General features: G+C 35.5%; 2 protein-coding genes and 1 non-coding gene across 3 annotated transcripts; 2 read left to right on the top strand and 1 right to left on the bottom strand.

Annotated features, from left to right (window-relative positions):
• The first annotated feature begins 1,659 nt into the window (after positions 1 to 1,659).
• On the top strand, positions 1,660 to 11,257 carry LOC110818617 (RNA-binding (RRM/RBD/RNP motifs) family protein). The gene is made up of 4 exons (XM_088216341.1): positions 1,660 to 2,055; positions 2,134 to 2,232; positions 6,194 to 6,484; positions 10,847 to 11,257. The coding sequence occupies exons 1-4, from the start codon at positions 1,687 to 1,689 to the stop codon at positions 10,949 to 10,951; spliced, it is 864 nt and encodes a 287-aa protein (XP_088072467.1). The 5' UTR covers positions 1,660 to 1,686; the 3' UTR covers positions 10,952 to 11,257.
• On the bottom strand, positions 4,658 to 4,730 carry TRNAV-UAC (transfer RNA valine (anticodon UAC)). The gene has a single exon. It is a non-coding gene; the product is annotated as a tRNA-Val (tRNA).
• Positions 11,258 to 11,399: 142 nt separating the features above from the next.
• LOC110823814 (E3 ubiquitin-protein ligase Os04g0590900-like) lies at positions 11,400 to 14,406 on the top strand. Its single transcript, XM_022054331.2, has 2 exons — positions 11,400 to 12,848; positions 13,028 to 14,406. Exon 2 carries the CDS (start codon positions 13,122 to 13,124, stop codon positions 13,911 to 13,913), a length of 792 nt encoding a protein of 263 aa, XP_021910023.2. The 5' UTR covers positions 11,400 to 12,848; positions 13,028 to 13,121; the 3' UTR covers positions 13,914 to 14,406.
• Positions 14,407 to 20,069: the final 5,663 nt, after the last annotated feature.

Genomic DNA, 20,069 nt, shown 5'->3' with positions numbered 1-20,069 from the left:
CTGACTAGATATCCTGGGAGATGGTGGACGGACCGGGTCCGTAGGGAACCCTACCGGGATTGTGATCTCCCATACCGGACGGGGTATGGAGATCTTATGTGTTTTGGCGCCCATACCGGACGGGGTATGGGGACGGCCCGTTTCACCCTCATACCGGACGGGGTATTGAGGTTTATGGTTTTGGCGCCCATACCGGACGGGGTATGGGGACGGCCCTGGAATCTGATGACGAATGTTAAAGGTTAACGGGTAGCGGGACCCCTATGGACCCCCACGGATACTAGTAGGCTGGTAAATGAGGAAAAGATATATTGTATAATGATTGAATTACAAAAGGCGTGATAAGTGTTATGTTTTACAGTTTATATGATTCCATGATTATGATAATGTTATTGCTTTCGTATATTGTTTTATAAATTCCACCGAGGTAAGTGGATGGTAAAGGTTTTATTATTAATAAAAGGATTTGTTATAAATCATGCTCTATTGATCTTTTGTGTTTTCTACCCACCTTTACCTCCGTGACGGTGAGATATCGTGATGTCCTTACTGGGCTAGTGTAGCTCATTCCTTATTTAATCATTTCAGATCAGGAAGACATGGTTCCTGAGCCCGTTCCGCAGGAGGACGACGAAGGGGATGCCTAAAGACTCCATAGTCATACTCATAGCTTTACTTTCGAGTTCTTTTTTTTGTTAGTTTAATCTTTTATATTTTGAGTACGTTTTTTGTTTTCGTGTAAGGGATGTTAACTGAAATTTTGATCTCGCTTCTGCATTTGATATTTTTGAATATAAATTCCATTTTAAATTTTCGGGGCTGCTACATAAGGTAACTTAAAATTTTAATCCTTCATGAAAATTGTGACAAAGGAAAATCATTGTTTTGGCACAATTTTGCATGGGTGCACTTTATCTTTCTTATATTATATCTCTAATACTCATAACATTTAAATGAATTTTATCATCAAGTATTTATAATAAATAGTTCTTATATGTACTATCAATGGCAAAAAATTGGAGTTCTATAATATTTGCTATAATTAATTTATGAAAAGATATTATTAAATATATTAACAAAAAAAATGAAGATTACAAACTAATTAAAATGAATATATATGTATATATAATTTAATTAAAAAATAAAATAAAAATTCAATTAGAAAAATAATATTTATATACAAAAATATACTAGAACTAATTAGAATAATATTACAATATTAGAGTAATATAATGAATTAAAGTAGAGAAAGTGAAAGTGTATATGAGAAAATGCTAAATTGGAATCATATTGGTTATAAAATTTTTAAAGAAAAATATGATGATGGTAACAAATAAGAAACTAACAAAAGATGAATATAAGCTAAAATGTAAATTCTTTTCTCTATTTTCCATACAATTCAAATATTTTATAATCTCTATTTATAAACATACAATATATTATGAATGAATTAATGTAAAAATTAAATTAAATGAAAATTATATATTAAATTAAATTGAAGCACATCCATAAATCATGCTATATTATAGTAGTTTCGTATAAAAACACATTTGTTATTAGGTCAAAATATTAATTAAAATTAATTGTATAATTTAAAATTTTGTAATTTTTACACACACACAAATTTCAAATAAACAAAGATATTTATGTTCTTCTACCTTATCCTTATCGCATCTGTCTCCTTGGATGCCTGAAATAATGGCGGTTCTTGAAGCGGCATTCTCTGCCTACTGCTTCTCTTCATTCCATCCTTCTTCCTCCTCTAAATTTCACTTTAGTCCCAAAACCCCTCCTTCCCTCGTAAGGCTGCATATCTTCAAGTCTGCCGATTCGCTTTCTAGTAATTTCCTTTACCTTCCTTCTCAGCATGCAGTTGAAAGATTCTCCTGTGCACAATGTTCTACTTTGCAGGAGGCTCGTACAGACTCAAAAACAGAGAAAGTTCAGCAATCAAGTTTCAAAAGAAAACTTTTCGTGTTGAATTTACCTTGGTCTTTCTCTGTCGCGGATGTCAAGGACCTCTTTGGCCAGTGTGGAAGTGTAGTAGATGTTGAGGTACTTCTTCTCCGATGAATTTCTTCTAGCTTAACTTGTTCTTATAACATGGGGTTTTAGTGTCTTTCTTCAATTTAGATTATAAAGCAAAAGGATGGAAGGAGTAGAGGGTTTGCCTTTGTGACGATGTCTTCTGGCCAGGGGGCTCAAGCTGCGGTAGATAAATTTGATTCTCATGTAAGGTTTAGTTATTTGTTTATCCATTTTTATATAATGTAGCTTGCTCCTTTTCGTTAATTGAAGATTGAGTAGATATTTTCCGTTTCTTATCTTGTCGTTATTAAATTTTATTAAAGATTTTGGGAGAAAGAGTTTATGCAAGGAAAATTTCATAGTGAAAACCTGTCATGATTACAATGATCAATGAGTAACAATTGTTATCTACATAATTCTAAGTGTTGGTAACACAGCGCGACCTAGAAACCTTGAACAAATCTCCAGTGTTCAACCTATGCGGAACAAACTTGGAGCAAATAGTGCTCAAGATATTGCAAGGACAGGTTGATACATTGAGGATTACATGCAATGACTGCTTATGTAAGGAAGCATTCTTCAAATATCCAGATGTGTGAAAGTTGAAATCTTTTGGTCCAAATGAGATGAGTCTCGAGGAAGAAGTTATTTCTATTTTTTTCCCTTTGGTCTAAGATCTCTAGATTGCTTCAACAAGGCTCTTCTTGGCTTGAGAAATGGGTTTGGAGAATAATGGATTTTTGGAAATAGCTTTTTCTGGACGGCATTGAAAGTCAAGTTTGGTCTTGTAGCTGGGGTTAGAGGGTAAAGCAATCTACACAACCCAATAAAATCGGCTTGTGGAAATGGGCTGGGATGAGTCCTGTGGGTGCTTTAGATTGAAGGGTGGCCTCAAATCGAAGTGTGGGGTTTTAGGAGGATGACTAGAACAAAGGTGCCACCTTGTAGCTGCAGTTCCTTTTCCTTTTTTTTTTGTTTTTCTAACCAAGAAGAAAGGAGGCTAAGGTGAATGAATATTCTCCTGGATACAGCCAATACATTTTGGAAAGTCAACTTTGTAAGAAAATTTGAATGATTGGCAAGAAGAGGATATGTTAATGCAACATCTCTCTTACTGCCCGGTGGATGCCCCGATGACTGATGAGGAATGAACCAGCTTGGAATCTGGAAAGTAAATCGAGTGCGAAATCTTTCTATTTGCGTTTCTCTTATCCTAAAGGTTGACATTGTACTTTTCCCTAGAAATAAATTTGGAAGATTTATGCTTTTCCTAAAAGTATATTCTTTTCTTGCCCAGGAAACTTTAAGAGGGCCTATTGTCACAATTGAAAACCTTCAGAAAAGGCACATGGACCCTTTAAGGACTTCTTAGTCCTTTTTTAACTTTCCAATTTTCCCATAGTGAAAGCATGTGTCTTGCATACAAGACATGCCACTATCCATAGATTCATGAAGCTCACTAGAACTAGACTTGTGTAGTTTAATTGATGGTCCTTTGGTCAACCTTGCATTGAGGAGATTTATAGACAGCTAATAACTATATATGCCATTTTGATTGAGTTGGGTTGGTACTGGGTATGTTTTGGATGAGTTATGAGCTTGACAAGGTATTAGAGTGATAAGGGGAGAAAAAAGCTTTTATCTCTTATTCCTTGGCTACCTTACTTTTTTTTTTCCAAGGGAATCTAGTAGTACTTATTTAAGAGCATAAAGAAAGCTCTAGTTTTACTTTAAGAGTGATTGGACATATCTAGAACAAGTCAAGGAATGTGAATTTGCCAAAGATGACCTGAAAAATAGAAAGAGTACATCCATAAACCTTGTGAATGGGTATGAACCAAGTAAAAACTGATTTTAATATGGGTGAACCGGGAAGTGTGGACCCGACTGGTCCAGTTAGATTGAACCTGTTCACATATCAAATACGATAGTCACTAATAGTGCTCAGTGACCGAAGCATCATGCACCTGCTTTTGGTGATTGTTGGTAGTTTAGGTTTTGGCTATGACTTTTCCCAAAATGTGGGTTCCAAATCTGTGGTTGTTGATTATGGATGTGACTGGAAAATGCAAGTTCCAATAGTGCAACAATTCAGGGTGTTGCTTGCCAGTGTGGCTAATTCTGACTGTGGTAGGAGTTGCAACTAGGTGGAGCGGCTGGTTGTTGGCTAGTCTGATAGCCTGGGTGGTTTCATCTACCTGCTATGATGGTGAGAGTGTTGGAAAGGAGACTATGGCTTGCTTTGTGTTATTTAATTGGATTTCTAGTTTTTGTTTTTCTTTTGAAAGTTTATTTCAGTGATTCTTATGATTTTGGGAAATTGGGGATTTGTGTGTGGGAATTTGATTCATGATGTTGCAGAGCAGGATAGTTTTAGAACAATAGAGAAGTAAATAGAAAAGTCAGGGAGTGACAACAACCAAAATCATTTCACAATTATAATCACTTGATTTATAAGCACTCAATGAACAAGAGTATCAGTTTTTATTCATAAGTAGTTTTTAGAATAATAATGAGTATCCCATGTATTTAGAGGGTATTTACATGACTTAATGTGATATTTCTTAAATAGATAACAGAATTTTTTTTTGAAATAAAAAAAATTATATATACATATTAGAGCAATTAATGTTGCTGCCCAGGATCGAACTGGGGACCTTTAGTGTGTAAGACTAACGTGATAACCACTACACCACAGCAACCCTTGAAAAATGTGATTACTTGATTAAATAAGAGACAAAATCTTAATAAAATATACTAACTGCAAAACCTTACCAAAGTATAATAATTCTAATAGGGATCTTTATTACAAAAAGTTATGCTAGATGGTCCTGCATCTGGATAGGAACCACAAATAGGAACAATGGTAGGCTGATAGCTACTAGGAAATTATCAAGTCGTACTCTTTTAAGCTCTGCTGAGATATTTAATTGTGCTTTTTTGGGGATGAGCTGAGTTGGCTTTGGATAGCAGACAGCTTTGGGTCAGGTTGGCGGGGACAATGTAAGGCACTGTTTGGGAGTTGATGATAGTCTTCCAGTGAGGCAAAATGAGCTTCTTGTCCAATAAGATGATGGATTCGTTCTTTTTAATGGAAGAGTTGGATGTGAATTAGGCTATGATACTAATTAGTGGAGGAAAACCTACTTTGGTCGAGGAAAATATGACATAAAAATAAAGAACAAGAGAACAGGGAGACAAACTGATGTGGGACAATAGGGTTGATTTGTCCAATTGGGAATTTGGGGATAAAAACCTTACACATCAGACCTGGAGTGTCTTATACATAATATTTAAGAAGTCTTAAACATCACACTTAAGGGTTTAATTCATCACACAACCAGAAAATTGAGAAATTTTCAAAATATTATTGAATAACTGAATGCTCCAATAAGTAAAATTACAAGTTATTTATAATAATCTTTTAAGTAAAATTTTCTAAATAGAATTAAAATAAGAAATTGTAAAATAGTAAAATTAGGAAACTAAGAATAAGAAACTACTTTACTAATAATATTTGAAAAACTAATTCTAATATAAATAGAAAATATATTAATAAAAATAAAAATCTTAGGTTACTAAAACTATAATAATATTCTTAAATATTATGGACTCTTAAATAGTGTAGTAGTTTTACATTTAATATAATTATAACTTCTAAAGTATTTAGGAATTTAATGCGAGCTCATTCTGTATCACAAACAAAAACAAGAGGAGAATAAAGTGAAGTTATCATAGAGAGAACACATAATGAAACCATGATAATTCTCAATTATACTTGTATATGGTATTTTCTATTCTTATATAGGTTAGTTGTAATGTAGACGCTAATTACAACCATTTTTTCAACTTAAAGTTGAAAATATCAAAATAATAAGAGATGATCTAAAAATTCTCTAAATCGTAAGCACTTAAAAAAACCTACTAAAATTTGCTATTTCCTAAATAACCTAATAATAATAATAGATCCTAGTAATGATATACCAATTACAATAATAACTTACTATACTAATGACAGTTCATTTTAACTTCTCTCATTCTGAATATGCGTGTATTTGCTAATATCAGGGATTTGCATTTTTAGTTGCCATCATAATCTAAACAAGGAAACATTTTTCTATTTCATATTTGCTTATATGTTTACTCACCGTATTTTCTGGTCCAGGAAGTGTCTGGGAGGATAATAAGAGTAGAGTTTGCTAAGAGATTCAAGAAACCTTCTCCTCTACCTCCTCCAAGTCTCCCTTCTACAGAGACACACCACAAACTTTACGTCTCCAATCTCGCTTGGAAAGTCAGATCCAGTCACCTCAGGGAATTTTTCTCTGTCAATTTTAACCCAGTTTCAGCCAGGGTTGTATTTGATAGCCCTTCAGGAAAGGCTGCTGGGTATGGTTTTGTTTCTTTTGCATCAAAGGAGGAAGCAGAGGCTGCAATTTCTGCTCTAGATGGGAAGGTAAGAAAAATTAACTAGTCTTTTTTTCATTGGGCTATTAGGTCACAAGGGCAAGAATATGACAGTCAAAATATCTCAAAGGTGGAAATTTTGAATGCACTCTGTGTATATTTCTTTCTTTTTGAAATAAGGATGACTCTGTATTAGTGCCTTTAAACGATATATATACACAAAGAATTGGCATGTGGTACTATATAAAATGGATAAGCATAGAAAATATAAACAGAAAATAAATCTTAACATCAACCTTTGGTATGAGTGTGGTAGAATGCAAAGCTTGGAACATAACAACGCAAACTGTGAGAAAGAGAGAGCTTTCCTGAAAGTATCCCTAAGTCATTCTTAGTAGGAAGGTAGTGTACTGGAAGCAAACCAGCAATAACTAATTTATGAATAGAGCAAATATCTAGTTCTACATGTTTGGAATGAGCATGTTGAATTGGATTATAAGTAAATAGTACTTACCTTATCGCACCAAATTATAGTTTGCAAAGGTACAAAGAATTGTAGCTAAGTAAAGATTGTGAAACCAAAAATGAGGAGCAAAATAGGTGCCACTGTATGGTACTTTGCCTTGATGCTGGATTGAGAGAGAGTAGGCTGCTTTATTTAAAAAAAAGAGATAGAAGGCTACTTTTGGTACTCCAAGAAATCAAATTGGATTTGGGGAAAATATAATAGCCACTAAGGGATTAACAAGTGTTCTCATGATGTGGGATAAGGTACTATTTAGAAATTTGGTGAAAACCTAAATATTATACCTAGGATTCTTAGGTATCACACCTAAGATTTGATTGGATCACAATTGAGAAACTCTCAAAATTTGTTATTGATTAATTGAATAATGATCTTAAAGAGTTTAGAAAGATATTTATACGATGTTAAATAAGTCTTTTTCGAATAGATTAGGAAATATAAAATTAATAAGATTAGAAATATTACTTCAAATAAAATAGGAAACTAATACCAATAAGATTGGGCATCATACTCGTAGTAAAACAGAAATATGCATACTAATATAAATAGAAAACTAAGTACTGATAAAAACAAAACCTTAAAGTTGCTAAACTATAATGATAGACTTCTAAATGTAATATTAGTTTCATATTTAATATAATTATGACTTCTAGTCTATTTTATATTTAATATAATATAATTTGAGTTACTGTAACCCATAGTTGATGGTCCCACTAATACAGTGCAGGATAAGCTACATTTCTTGAAGGCGATCATCACAAGTATCATGCATGAATTGACAAACTTGGTTGGCAAAATAGCAAATGTTGGGTCTTGTGAGAGTAAGATATTGTATAGCTCCAACCAAGTGGTGACAGAGAGTAGGATCTAAAAATGACTTGGTTTCCATCAATCTGTATTATTTAAAAAGGAGTAGGAACATTAACATGATAATCTAAAACATTTTGCCTAACATTTTTCCCTAAACTACAAGAAGTACAGAAAAGTGGTCTTGAAACATTTCATGAAGAAGGGGTGAAGTCTGCTTTGTTACAGCTGAAGTAAAGGACCTGCAGTGCACAAAGTGGTGATTCCAAATAACTTGAGTTGTGGAAACGACAAGAAAACAGGAGCAACAGTAGAGGCCGTAGACATAGGTTGGCTGACTGGGAAATAATGAGGACTCTCTAAGCAATTGCAGTTGAGGAATGGAGTTTGCTTTTGAGATCCTTTGCATAAACGCATACAGAAGAAACCGAATAGAACAGTTATTAACTCGGATGAATTTTTTAGCTATGACAAAATTAGCTATTGCAAAAGGAAGAACAGGAGTATTTTTGAAAAGAGATTTATTCAGATTGAACCATGTGAGATACATAATAGATTATTAACTAAGGTGGTTTGTAGGAGATTGCACATCTGTCAGGAAGCCAAAGCAAGTAGTCTTGCTGATTGTTGAGACTGAAGAAAGCAGAGTATATTTGCATTGGATTTGTTGTAGGTGTAGAATGAGGACGAACATAATGATTTAACTCTGGGCAGGCTCGAGCCATATAGATCCTGCAGGTTATGGTCCAAGCAAATCTGGGGGAGTGTGAGGAGCACTTTTGGGTTGAAATCATGGGCTATGATTGCATCTGGAACCAGTGTGGTGATCACGCCTATGTCCCCTTTCCATAGGACTGCTTGCACAGTTGTGGTCATCAGATTTGGATATCGGGTATTGAGAAGGAATAGAAGGGTACAAGGTCACAGAGGTTTCTCTAGGCTGGTTGGTTTGTGATACTTAGATAGGTGTATTTCTTTTTGGTAGAAATCAGTTTGAAGTTCTATAAATAAAGGAAGAGGTTTGTGAATGCTTAAGCTGATTACAAGGTTTTCATAGTCATCTAATAATTCCTCAAGTATTTGAAGCACAAGATCTTTATCAGTGGGATAATTTCTAATGGAGGTTAGAGAATCGTAAAAGGGTTTAAGCTTTTGCAGGTATGCATCAAGGGCAAGGACATCTTCTTGGGTGTTGTAAAATTCGGATTATAAGTTTATTAACCAAGCATGGGCCTGATCGTGGAAAGTTGCTCAATTTCCTACCATATGTTTTGAGTTCTGTTTGATTTGAGTAAGCTGCAAAGCCTTGGAGAGAACAAGGGAATCCGCTTGCTGCAGTAGGAGGGAATCTGGGTTAGATTTGATGTTACTTGCATCGCCTAGGACTATGAGAGGACATGCACTTGAACTGTCAAAGTAGCCGGTAACACAATGATCTTTGAAAGCAAAAATTTCCTGAGTGATAAATTTTGAGAGTTTCACTAACATGCTTCCTAATAATTGAGACACTGAATGAAGGATGAGAGGTTTTGTGTAAGTGAGAAGACATGGCTGGAATGGAGTTTTAAGAAGAGGAAGATCTAGTGGCAGAACTCATTTTTACCCAGGTGCTCTGTTACCATGTAAATTTAGGATGAATTAACTGTGTTACTACCTTTAGTGACCATGTCCATACATAAAGAATAGTCCTCGTAAACTCAATACAATGGGTAAGCATAGAAAATATAAATAGAAAATATAAATAGAAAATATCTAACCAGAACTGAGAAGATCATGAGCGACTTTCTTTGGATGTTGGTAGGAAAGGCCAAAGATCATATGGTAAGATGGAATATTTGTTGTAAAGCTGAAATACCAAAATTTGAAAGTCAACGAATGAAATCTGTACTGAATTTAAAGAAAAATCAAAATTATGAACTGATGTACATCAGATAAGAATAAATTACCTTAAAACCCAAATTTGATCAAATAAGAATGAATTGTTTTCCCAAAATGTGAAAAAGAAAAGAAAAGGCAAGTTATATAGCGTACCCCTAATATGCAAGATTCCCACCATGATGTCTTTGATGAGTTCTTTTTGAAGGCTCTTGTTCCTTCTAAAGTAAAAGTTTTGTTTGGAGTGTGATTATGGGTAGGCTGAATACTGATTAGTTATATGCTTCAAGCTCACAGCCTAATTACTCTTGTTCCCTGGGGTATGTCTGATGTGTTATTGAGCTAAGGGGACTCATGAGCAGCTTTCCTTAACAGTGTATAGCTTGGAGAATTTGTATCGGATTTTGGATAATTTTGGTGCCTCTTGGATTTTGCCTGAGAATTTGGAGGGTTCCTTTTGCTCTGTTTTTCTGGGTATGAGATCGAAGAATCAGAATGAGTGATATGGTGTGGGGTTCTCTGTTTACAGGGTTATGGATTCTTTGACTGAAAAGAAATGCATGGATTTTCAAGGATCATACTTCTCTTTTGGTTCTTTGGGATAAGATATCATTTTTGGTTTCTTGGTGGGTTAAGGCGCATGGCTATTTGAAAGATCTTTCCTTGTCAATGTTTCATAATTGTTTGCTAACTATCCTCTCAAAAGAATAGGTGGTCACTATCATTTCTTATTTTATTTTTCATATTTTAGAGGATATTTAATCCACCATCTTTTGTTGTTTCCCTCCTATAACTAATATTTCCTTCTCCGAAACATGAGAATCAAACTCTCTGTTTCGATAATATTTAATATTTATGTAATGTGTTGTCTGAATTCGAGAGAATTTGCCATTTGCGCTTAATACTGTGATAACTTAGGAGTTAGCTTTTTACAGCCTTTATAGAGATGTGGGTTATTACCTCAACCTTGTAGTCATTCTTTTCCATTCATGTGAGGGATTAGATATGGAAAAAAGAGCTTAAAGCTTGATGGTGTGATCCCATCTTTTGGCGTCAAGGCAGATTTTTCAGAAAAATGTCATTATGTTACGGTGTTCAAGTTTTCCATTCTTGTTTTCTTTTTTTTTTTTCCTTTTTTTCTTAATAGTAGTTATTTATTCATCAAGTAGAAGGAATTACAAATAATTTTTTTCCCTCCTACAGGAACTGATGGGTCGATCCCTTCGCTTAAAATTGAGCGAAAAAAATGTTGATATATCTGAGAATGAAAATAAAGGAGAAGAGATGCCTGAAGCTCAAGCTGAATAGGCGTCTTCATCTGTTTTTGCTTGGTACCTGGAAGATTATGAAGGTGAACGACAGCTAGCAATAGCATCACACATATTCTGGTAAATATTAGAATTTCGAGCTGACTGCGGTTAAATTGGCAGCAGGAATTCTTTTCAACGCACTAAAAGTTATGGATCCAGTTAACCAAAATCAAACTCATATTTTATGAACTGCTTTACACAATCCCAAATTTCATAAAATATGCTATTGTGAAATATCCAGCGGATTCATTCTCTTGTTAAAAGCTTTACAGACATATTTTCAACAAAGCTTATCCTTCTATAAGCTATGATTCTTCAAATCTCAACAAGTAAATAGTGATGAAAAATAATCATATAAATGAACAGTAGTTATAGTTATGTTTCCATTTGAACAATATCCCGTGCGGGTTTTTATCCTCGCGATGTGGCATTTACATCAAATTATCTTCGACTGTCAAAAATTGATTTGATGAACTTCAATCGAAAATAGACTCCAAAATTTTGTTAGTAAATAGATTCTGTAACATAAGGTTTGTGCCACCGCAAGAATAAGACGTCGTTTGTTGAGCATTGACACTAGAGGTCTCATAACTAATCCTGTGGATGGTAAAATCCTCTCTCATATCATTCTGAAACGGGGAATCTCTTTTTCTCTCTTTTTTGCCCGACATGGCAAAACATGGTTAGAAGACCAGTTTTGAGATTTATTCTTCAAAAGGAGAATTTAAGTGCTTCCATGACAATATTCACGATGGGAATAAAGAAATCTGATTGAAAAGAGCAATCTGATTTTGTTTGACTTCAGGACATGCATCATAAATGCCATGAAAATTATTAGGAAATGAAAAATTGATTCACGATGAAATACATGCACTATTATATAGAACATAAATTCAGATCTCATTTGCAAACGGTGTTGGGTTGGATGAAATTAATATGCATGGAATTCTTCCTGGTCTAACGAATGATAGAAGAAGAAATAAAACTAATAGATGCTTGAAGAGAGTGGTGGGCTTGTCAACTGAGTTTTCTGGTTTTTTTTTTGGTTTTTATTTGAATTTAGGAGAAATCACATTTCAAAAAGCTAGTTGAAAGATGGTGATAGTGTAAAGCTCATGTAAAACCCATATTGAAGCATTAAAGTGAAAGCAGAAATTTATTATATTTGTGTGTGTGTGTTACTTTCACTGTTTACATCATCATTTTTTACTTGCAGTGGTAATGTAAAAAGTTTACAATTTGATTAAGAAATATTGATTTCTTCGCTTAAATGGCTAGGAAATTGATGTATGTTCTTAGAAGAATATTTTGTAAGCTTCAGGCAATGTTCAACTGAGGCCCACAACCATAATTTGATTTAACAATGGAAGCATTAAAATCTGTTAAATAATTATATATATATATATATTATCTGAGTAGATGACTCAACATATATTCCTTTCCTTTTGTGCTTTTTTAGTCTTCAAGATGAAGGATGAAATTCTGCTTCCCATCTAAACTGGTTTATGACCAAAAGCAATTTAGCCACTTGAGAGAAGAAAAAGAAAATCAAAAATATTTTACTCTAAAACAGTATTGGCAAGAATCACTCAAACCATTTTCCTTGGAAAAAGATAAATATAGAATTGAAAAGAAAAAAAAGAAAAAGAAAAAGAAAAAGAAAAAAAAAAAGAAAAGAAGTAGCCAATGAACACCCCTCCTCTGCTTTGCTTTCTAAGTAAGCTGCTTTCTTTTTTTGTATTCCATCTTTGTGAAGCCTCTACAAATTTTTATGCAGACAAAATCATCGACCCTCTTTCTAACTAGTAACAACTATTCCATACACATACAACCTATATATGAAAGCTTGTGACATGAAAGCTCTCAGACCATCCAATCCATACGCTTGTCATCAGGTAATTTTTTCTTACTCTACTAATTTTAGGAGTAGATTTCAGGGCTCTTTATTTTGATTTTTAGTTTCTAGTTAGTAGTCTATGAGCTTATTACAGCATTAAAACTGTTTGATTGCTAAATGCAAAAATACTCCAATATGAAATGCTCTTACTCGGATCGTTATGAATTGCTTTTGCAGGAGTTGATATAAACATCCAAATGTCACCAACACTAATAGTAGTAACAGTAATCGTATTAGCATTAGGCAGATAAAGTTCATAGTGGAAATCAAAATGGACCCAAAGATTTTGGTGCCGTACATGAACAGCAAGGACTGTTCCCAAGGTTTTTGCAGCATATACTGCCCGCAATGGTGTTATATCATCTTTCCTCCTCCTCCTCCATCGTTTGAATTCTCTAATGACAATCCAAGTCCCAATTTATCCCCTCTAGTTATCACGATCATCGGAATTTTGGCCAGTGCTTTCCTCCTGGTAAGTTATTATGCTATAATATCCAACTACTGTGGGGATGTGGACTCATCAAACCATGAGCCAAGCCAGGATTTAGAAGAGAACAATCATAGCCCTTCATCATCTCTCCATCAGCCATGGCAGCCTGCAAATACTGGCGTAGATGAGGCTATCATTAAATCCATTACGCTGTGCAAGTACAGAAAGGGAGATGGTCTGATTGAAGGAACAGAGTGCTCTGTTTGTCTCAGCGAATTCGAAGAAGACGAAAACTTAAGACTGATGCCGAAGTGCAATCATGCTTTCCATGTGCAGTGTATTGATACATGGCTTAAATCTCACTCCAATTGCCCTCTTTGTCGCGCTAATATAATCTTACTTGCTGCTTCACCATCTCGGTTTCCTACTCAAAATGAAACTAATACTGAAGGCAATGATGGAAGGCATGTGAATATAATAGAGGAAATAGAAGTAGTACGTGTTTATCGTGATGTTGGTCCATTGCCAAAGACACCAGTAATCGGTTTTAGCAACTCGGGGAGTTTGCAGACTAGAAATCACACAATAATTGAGATAAGATCAGAAGGAGAATGTGAAAAGGTTACAAGATGATTTTCTATGGATCATTCAGGCCAAAGCAACAAAGTTGAAGATATTGCAGTGGTTGAAGAATATAGTGGTACTATTGCCGGACCATCAAACCAAACAAGTAGAGAAGCATGTAATCTGGTCACGAAAAATGAGTACCGCTCTGCGTAGCGAGCCCGCATGTCTATGAAGAGATCGTTTTCCGGTGGGACATTTTTATGCTGCTAGTTTTGCAAGAAACAGTCTTGAATTCTACTTTATGCTTTCTTTTTGCATCCTAAACCTTTGAGGTTAGTAAATACTAGTAACTAGAGTATAATTGTCAACTAAAAGATGAGAAGTCTATCCCTTAGATATATACATAATTACATACAGATATACATATATAAATGTCTTGGAGTCATATTTAATTTTGTTTGCAAACTTGCTGCAATATTTAGCAGCAAGTCCTCTGCAGTCATCATCGATGCTCGTTGATGCAACACGAAAATGAAAAGGGTATAATTTTATTTCGTTATGAGTTAGACTTCAATGTTAATTACAATGTTCAAGTAGACTTTTATATGCAAAGATTTGTTACAAATAATCACTCACGAACAGATGTAGCAGTGTAGATAGATAATTTGTATTTATCTATATCAATTATAGCATCAAACAGTTTGTAGAAAAATATTGACCAATTAAGATATTAAAGGTGATTAAAATCAAGGTTAATCACAGATAATCATGTACCGTTTTTAGTCCAAGAAAGATGAATTTGGGGTTTGCAGGAAATGACTGGCAACCAACAAAGATTCTCATTTTATACATTGAAAGTTTTCTTGCATTCCACATTATGCATCCCAAACAAGTATTTAGATAATCGTATGTATATGATTTATATGACTTACCCTCTTACATATGTGCTATAGATATGTTTCATATAAAGTGTAAGTAATATACGATGATTTTTTAGTTATAGTTGCTGATTTTTTCTTTAAACAGAAATATATATATTTTATTAATTATGTGATATAAAGATACCATTATAACATAATATTTTGTAAAGAACACATGAAAATATACAACATAACTCGAATTTATAATATTTTATAAAAAGAAAAATATATCAACCATCTAACTACAAATTCTCTTTACATATCACAAGGGATGTTCTACATGTAAGCATCTAGAACCTCCTCTTTTTCCTACATCTTTACATAATTTTCTTGTACCACCTTCTTGTATATATATATATATATATTTTTTTTTTTTATATATATATATATTTTTTTTTATCACATTTTAAAATTCTCTAGAGAATTCTAGATTTTTTTTTTTTATAATCTTTAAAATAATAAATAAAAAAGATAGTTATTAGTTTAACATGCTTCAACTTCATACTTACAAGAGGCTAACATACTTCAAATAATTGACCTCACATTTTCATAAGCCTTCCCTTCTGGTTTTCAACTAAAGTATGCAGATCTTAAGGCTGGTGTTCAAACAAAATCCCATCTCATTCATACTCCAAATGCAACATGTATAAACATATGAAGATTGAAAAAAATAAGACCAGGCTTCCTAAATTACACAAAGCAAATAAGAATTAAAATATTAATTGTAACACCCCCAATTTTTTTTTTTTCAGGATTAAATATTAATAAATATAAATTTTTTATTATTTTATTTTGTATTATTATATTATATTTTATTTTACTTAGAGTAAAAAATGGAATAAAATGTAAGGAGGATTTAATTGAAAATAATTTTAGGGAAAAATGGTGAAAATTTAGTTTCTGAAAGTATTTTTGAAAGAAAAATCAAAAAATATGGGCCAAAACGCAATTTTAGAAAGTTTTACCACATCAGATGCTGGGTCAGCAACCCTGACCAACGCTAAGTGGCAGAGGTGCTGACGTAGGAGGCCACGCGGGAGAGGGCCACGTGGGTGATCCGCATGCGCGCGATCGAACGACTGAGGTCCGTTCTTGCGCGCACGGACGACCTGGATGCGCTCCCTCCCGAACGAAATTGAACGGCCAGATTCAAAAGTGATCGGACGGTCCAGAGTGAATCGCGATGGACGGTCCAGATTAGATCGCGATGAACGGTCCAAATTCACTCTCTATTTAATTGCGATCAGACAATCCAGATGAAACGTGATGGACGACCCAGATCAAAAGTTGATATATATAAATAACCCCCATCCGCACCAAACCCTAACCCTAGTTGCCAGAACCCCTCGTCGGAGAAGATGACCCAGTCGCCACCGCACCGGAACCCTTTTCGACCGCCAAAAAAAGGTAAAAACTTCTCCTTTTGCACGAAATTTAATTTTAAGTTCACCCATGCCAAATCGGAGTGAAAAGACTAACCAATTGGCCGAAAAACACCGGCGAGGCCAGGTGCCGTCGCCACAAAAAATTTCACAAACTGCCTCTGATGAGACCCTTCTCAATTCCCGTTTCGCATAATTTTTCAACTGTTAAGATCACCGTTTTCTTCTCTACAGCTTGACCGAAGCGAAACACCCAACCGCAACGTGAGCCAGAAGAGCCGCTGCACCGGAGAGCCTCGTCGTCGGTGAGTTTCAGTTTTTCGTATTTTTTCGGCCAACTGAGGCCCTTTAATGTGTTTACTCATAGAAATCGATGCAAAATCAGCCGAAAACGGTCGACCCAAGGAGGACCACCGCTTGGGCAGTAGCGCCGTCGCCAGAGCACGGTGGAGTCACCGTGTCGGATTTTTAAAATTGACCGAGTGGGCCCTAGAACTGACTTTGGATTTATTTAAAATATTTGTAGGTATTATAAGCGTGTTTTAGTTTCCGGAGAAAAAATTCAGGGAACCAAGGGACTGCCCGTAGACTTAATAAACCGTTTAACTTTTTGGCATTAAATCAAGTAAGGATCTCTCATCCTATTCTCTATCATAGAACTGAAGTTTAAATAAATAATAATACGATATTTTGTATAAATTAAATAGATGTGCATAATTAATGACAGATTGCTAATGGAGCCCAAACCGGACATTATTCTCTGTTGATTTATTTTACAGTATAAAAGTATGATAGTATCTGATTTATCTATTTTATGATTTAAACGCATGTATTGCTGTCTTACCTGACTATTGTTTGATTTGGGATTGGAGATATGATTGCATTACCTAATGCATATTTATTTGTTTATGTGGTATGATTAAATGGAGACTAAAGAAAAATAGGAAAGTGGTATGATTAAATAAACAGATGGAACGACAGTTTTACTATATATCTTAGGAGATGGTGGACGGACCGGATACATAGAGAACCCTACCGTGAATGTTGTCTCATACTGGATGGGTTATGGAGACTTTGTAATTTGGTGCTCATACCGGACGGGGTATGGGGACTGCCCGCTTCACCATCATACCGGACGGGATATTGAGGTCTAATGTCTTGACACTCATACCGGACGGGATATTGAGGTTTAATGTTTTGATGCTCATACCAGATGGGGTATGAGGATGGCCCTGTAATTAAGATTGTTAAGGGAAAGAGTTCACGTGTAGCGGGGACATCCCTATGAACTCCCACGGATACTAGTAGGCTGGTGAAAAGAGAAACGCTTATAATTTGGTCTATTGTTAATGGATATGTTTCATGTTGCTGATTATTCATGAAGTTATGATCTGTATGTTATTATTGTCTCTATAGGTTGTTTTCATAAATTTCACTATGGTAAGTGAACGGTAAATAATTTTATGATTGATAAATGAATTTGCTAAATTAAGTGCTCCATTAGTTATTTTGATTTTATACCAACCTTTATTTATGTGCCAGTGGTATAATATGATATCCTTACTGGATTAGTGTACCTCATCCTTTTTTTAACCATTTCAGATCAAGAGGTGTTACGGCCCCGGAAATCCAAAAGGAAATAAATATAATGATATGAGTGCAGAAGTAAAATAAAATATTTAGGTTAACATTCCTTACACAATAACTTAAAAGTACTAAACAATATCACAGAATAAGTTCTCCGAAAGAAATACGAGAAATGAGAAAAATAAAGAAAACTATAAAGCATCTAGCATCTACTCGCAGTCTTTTTGTGTATCGAGCTTGGGAACTAGGTCCTCCTAATCTTAAATAGTTAAATAAAGAATGAGCTACACTAGCCCAGTAAGGATATCACTCTATATCACCGTCACACGAGTAAAGGTTTGTAGAAAACCAAAAACAACCAATAGAACATAAATTTTAAACCAATACATTTATTTAAAATAAAATCATTTACCCTTTTTTCTTACCCTTGGAGAACCTGTGAAAACAACCTACAAAAACAATAACATCATACAGATCACAATTTCATGCATAATCAGTAACATAAAATATATCATAAATCCGTATTCATTAACAATAACTGATTATCACCGTTTCTCGTTTTCACCAGCCTACTAATATCCATGGGGATCCATAGGGGTGTATTCGCTACATGTGAACCATTCTCCTTAACAATCTTAATTCCAGGGCCGTCCCCATACCCTGTCCGGCACGAGCACCAAGACATTAAACCTCAATACCCCGCCCGGTATGAAGGTGAAGCAGGCCGTCCCCATACCCCATCCGGTATGAGCGTCAAATGACCAAGTCTCTATACCCCGTCCGGTATGAGACAACGTTCACGGTAGGGTTCCCTATGAACCCGGTCCGTCCACCATCTCCTAGGATATCTAGTGAGGTTGTCACCTTATCTGTTTTCCCTTAGTCTCCGTTACCAAGTTGAACATAATCACATAAACAATAAACATGTACCCGATAATACAATCATATCTTAAATTATAAAATCATACAGTAGTCAAGTAAGACAGTAATACATGTATTTAAAATCATAGAATAGATAGACCAGATACCATAATGCATTTAAACTGTAAAATAAATCAAGCAGGAATCAACAGAGAATAATATCCGACTCGAGCTCCATTAGCAACCTTAATTAATTATGCAAATCTATTAATTTGTACAAAGTACAGTATTATCATTTATTCAAACTTTAATTTCATGATAGAAAATAGGGTGAGGGGTCCTTACTTGATTCGACACCAAAAACTAGATTGTTACTGCGTCTACGGCGGTCCCTGGGTTCCCTGAATTTTTTTTCGGGAACTGAAACGCGCTTACAGTACCTATACACGTCCCAAATAACCTAAAAATCAGACCCAGGGCCCACTCGACCAAGTTCAGAATTTTGTCACGGCGGTGATCCGCCTCGAATTGGCTGTTTTGGGCTATTTTCGACCGAATTCAGCCAAACTTGCATTGGTTCCTGTGAGAAAACACACTTAGGACCCTCGGTGGGCCCAAAAATGTAGAAATCGAAACTCATCGGTGGTGGGGCTCTCCGGTGCGGCAGCTCCTTCAACTCATGTTGCGGTTGCTCCAGTCAACTTGTAGAGGAGGAAACAATGATCACAACGGTAGAAAAATCACATCGAACAGGAATCGGGAATGGCTTCATCGGAGGCAAAAATTGAAACACCCCGCAACGGTGCCGCTGAGCTTCGGTGGCATTTTTCGGCCAATTAGCCGATTCTTTCACTCCGATTTGGCCATGGGTGGATTTGAAATCAAATTCTGAGCAAATGGTAGAATTTTTACCTCGTTTGGCAATTAGAAATTGCTCCGGTGCGGTGGTGGGTGGCGGCAGTCGGCTCCTCAACAGCTGGGCTGTCTTCTCCGACGAGGGACTCTGGCGACTAGGGTTAGGGTTTGGGTGTTGATAAGGTTATTTATAGCCATCTGTTTTTGATCTGGGCCATCTATCGCATTTAATCTGGACCGTCCAATCGTTATTAAATAGAGAGTGTATCTGGACCGTTCATCGCGATTCAATCTGGATTGTCCGTGCGCAATTCAATCTGGGCCATCCGTGCGCGATGCAATCTAGGTCGTCCGTGCGCATTTTTTGATCTGGGACATCCGCGCACACGGGAACGGATCTCAGCCATTCGATCGCGCGTACGCGAATCGCCCACGTGGCTCCCCCCAGCATGGCCTCCTGCGTCAGCATCTCTACCACCTGGCATGTCCTGGTTGGTCGGGGCTGCTGACCGGACAGCTAACGTGACGTAACTTTTTTAAATTACGTTCTGACCCCTGATTTCTTATTTTTTTTTCAAAAATATCCTAAAACCCAAATTTTCACCCTTCTTCCCCAA

The sequence above is a fragment of the Carica papaya genome, chromosome 3 (assembly GCF_054855325.1).
Source record: "Carica papaya isolate Zhongbai chromosome 3, ASM5485532v1, whole genome shotgun sequence".
In the NCBI taxonomy this organism is placed as follows: Eukaryota; Viridiplantae; Streptophyta; class Magnoliopsida; order Brassicales; family Caricaceae; genus Carica; species Carica papaya.
This window is presented reverse-complemented; position numbering and strand designations above follow the sequence as displayed.

Bases quoted from the DNA above. Each gene is read 5' to 3' on its own strand.
- LOC110823814 (XM_022054331.2), top strand. From the start codon at position 13,122: ATGGACCCAAAGATTTTGGTGCCGTACATGAACAGCAAGGACTGTTCC.
- LOC110818617 (XM_088216341.1), top strand. From the start codon at position 1,687: ATGCCTGAAATAATGGCGGTTCTTGAAGCGGCATTCTCTGCCTACTGC. The intron at 2,233-6,193 runs GTAAGGTTTAGT...TTTCTGGTCCAG, and splicing joins TAGATAAATTTGATTCTCAT to GAAGTGTCTGGGAGGATAAT. The intron at 6,485-10,846 runs GTAAGAAAAATT...TCCCTCCTACAG, and splicing joins TTTCTGCTCTAGATGGGAAG to GAACTGATGGGTCGATCCCT.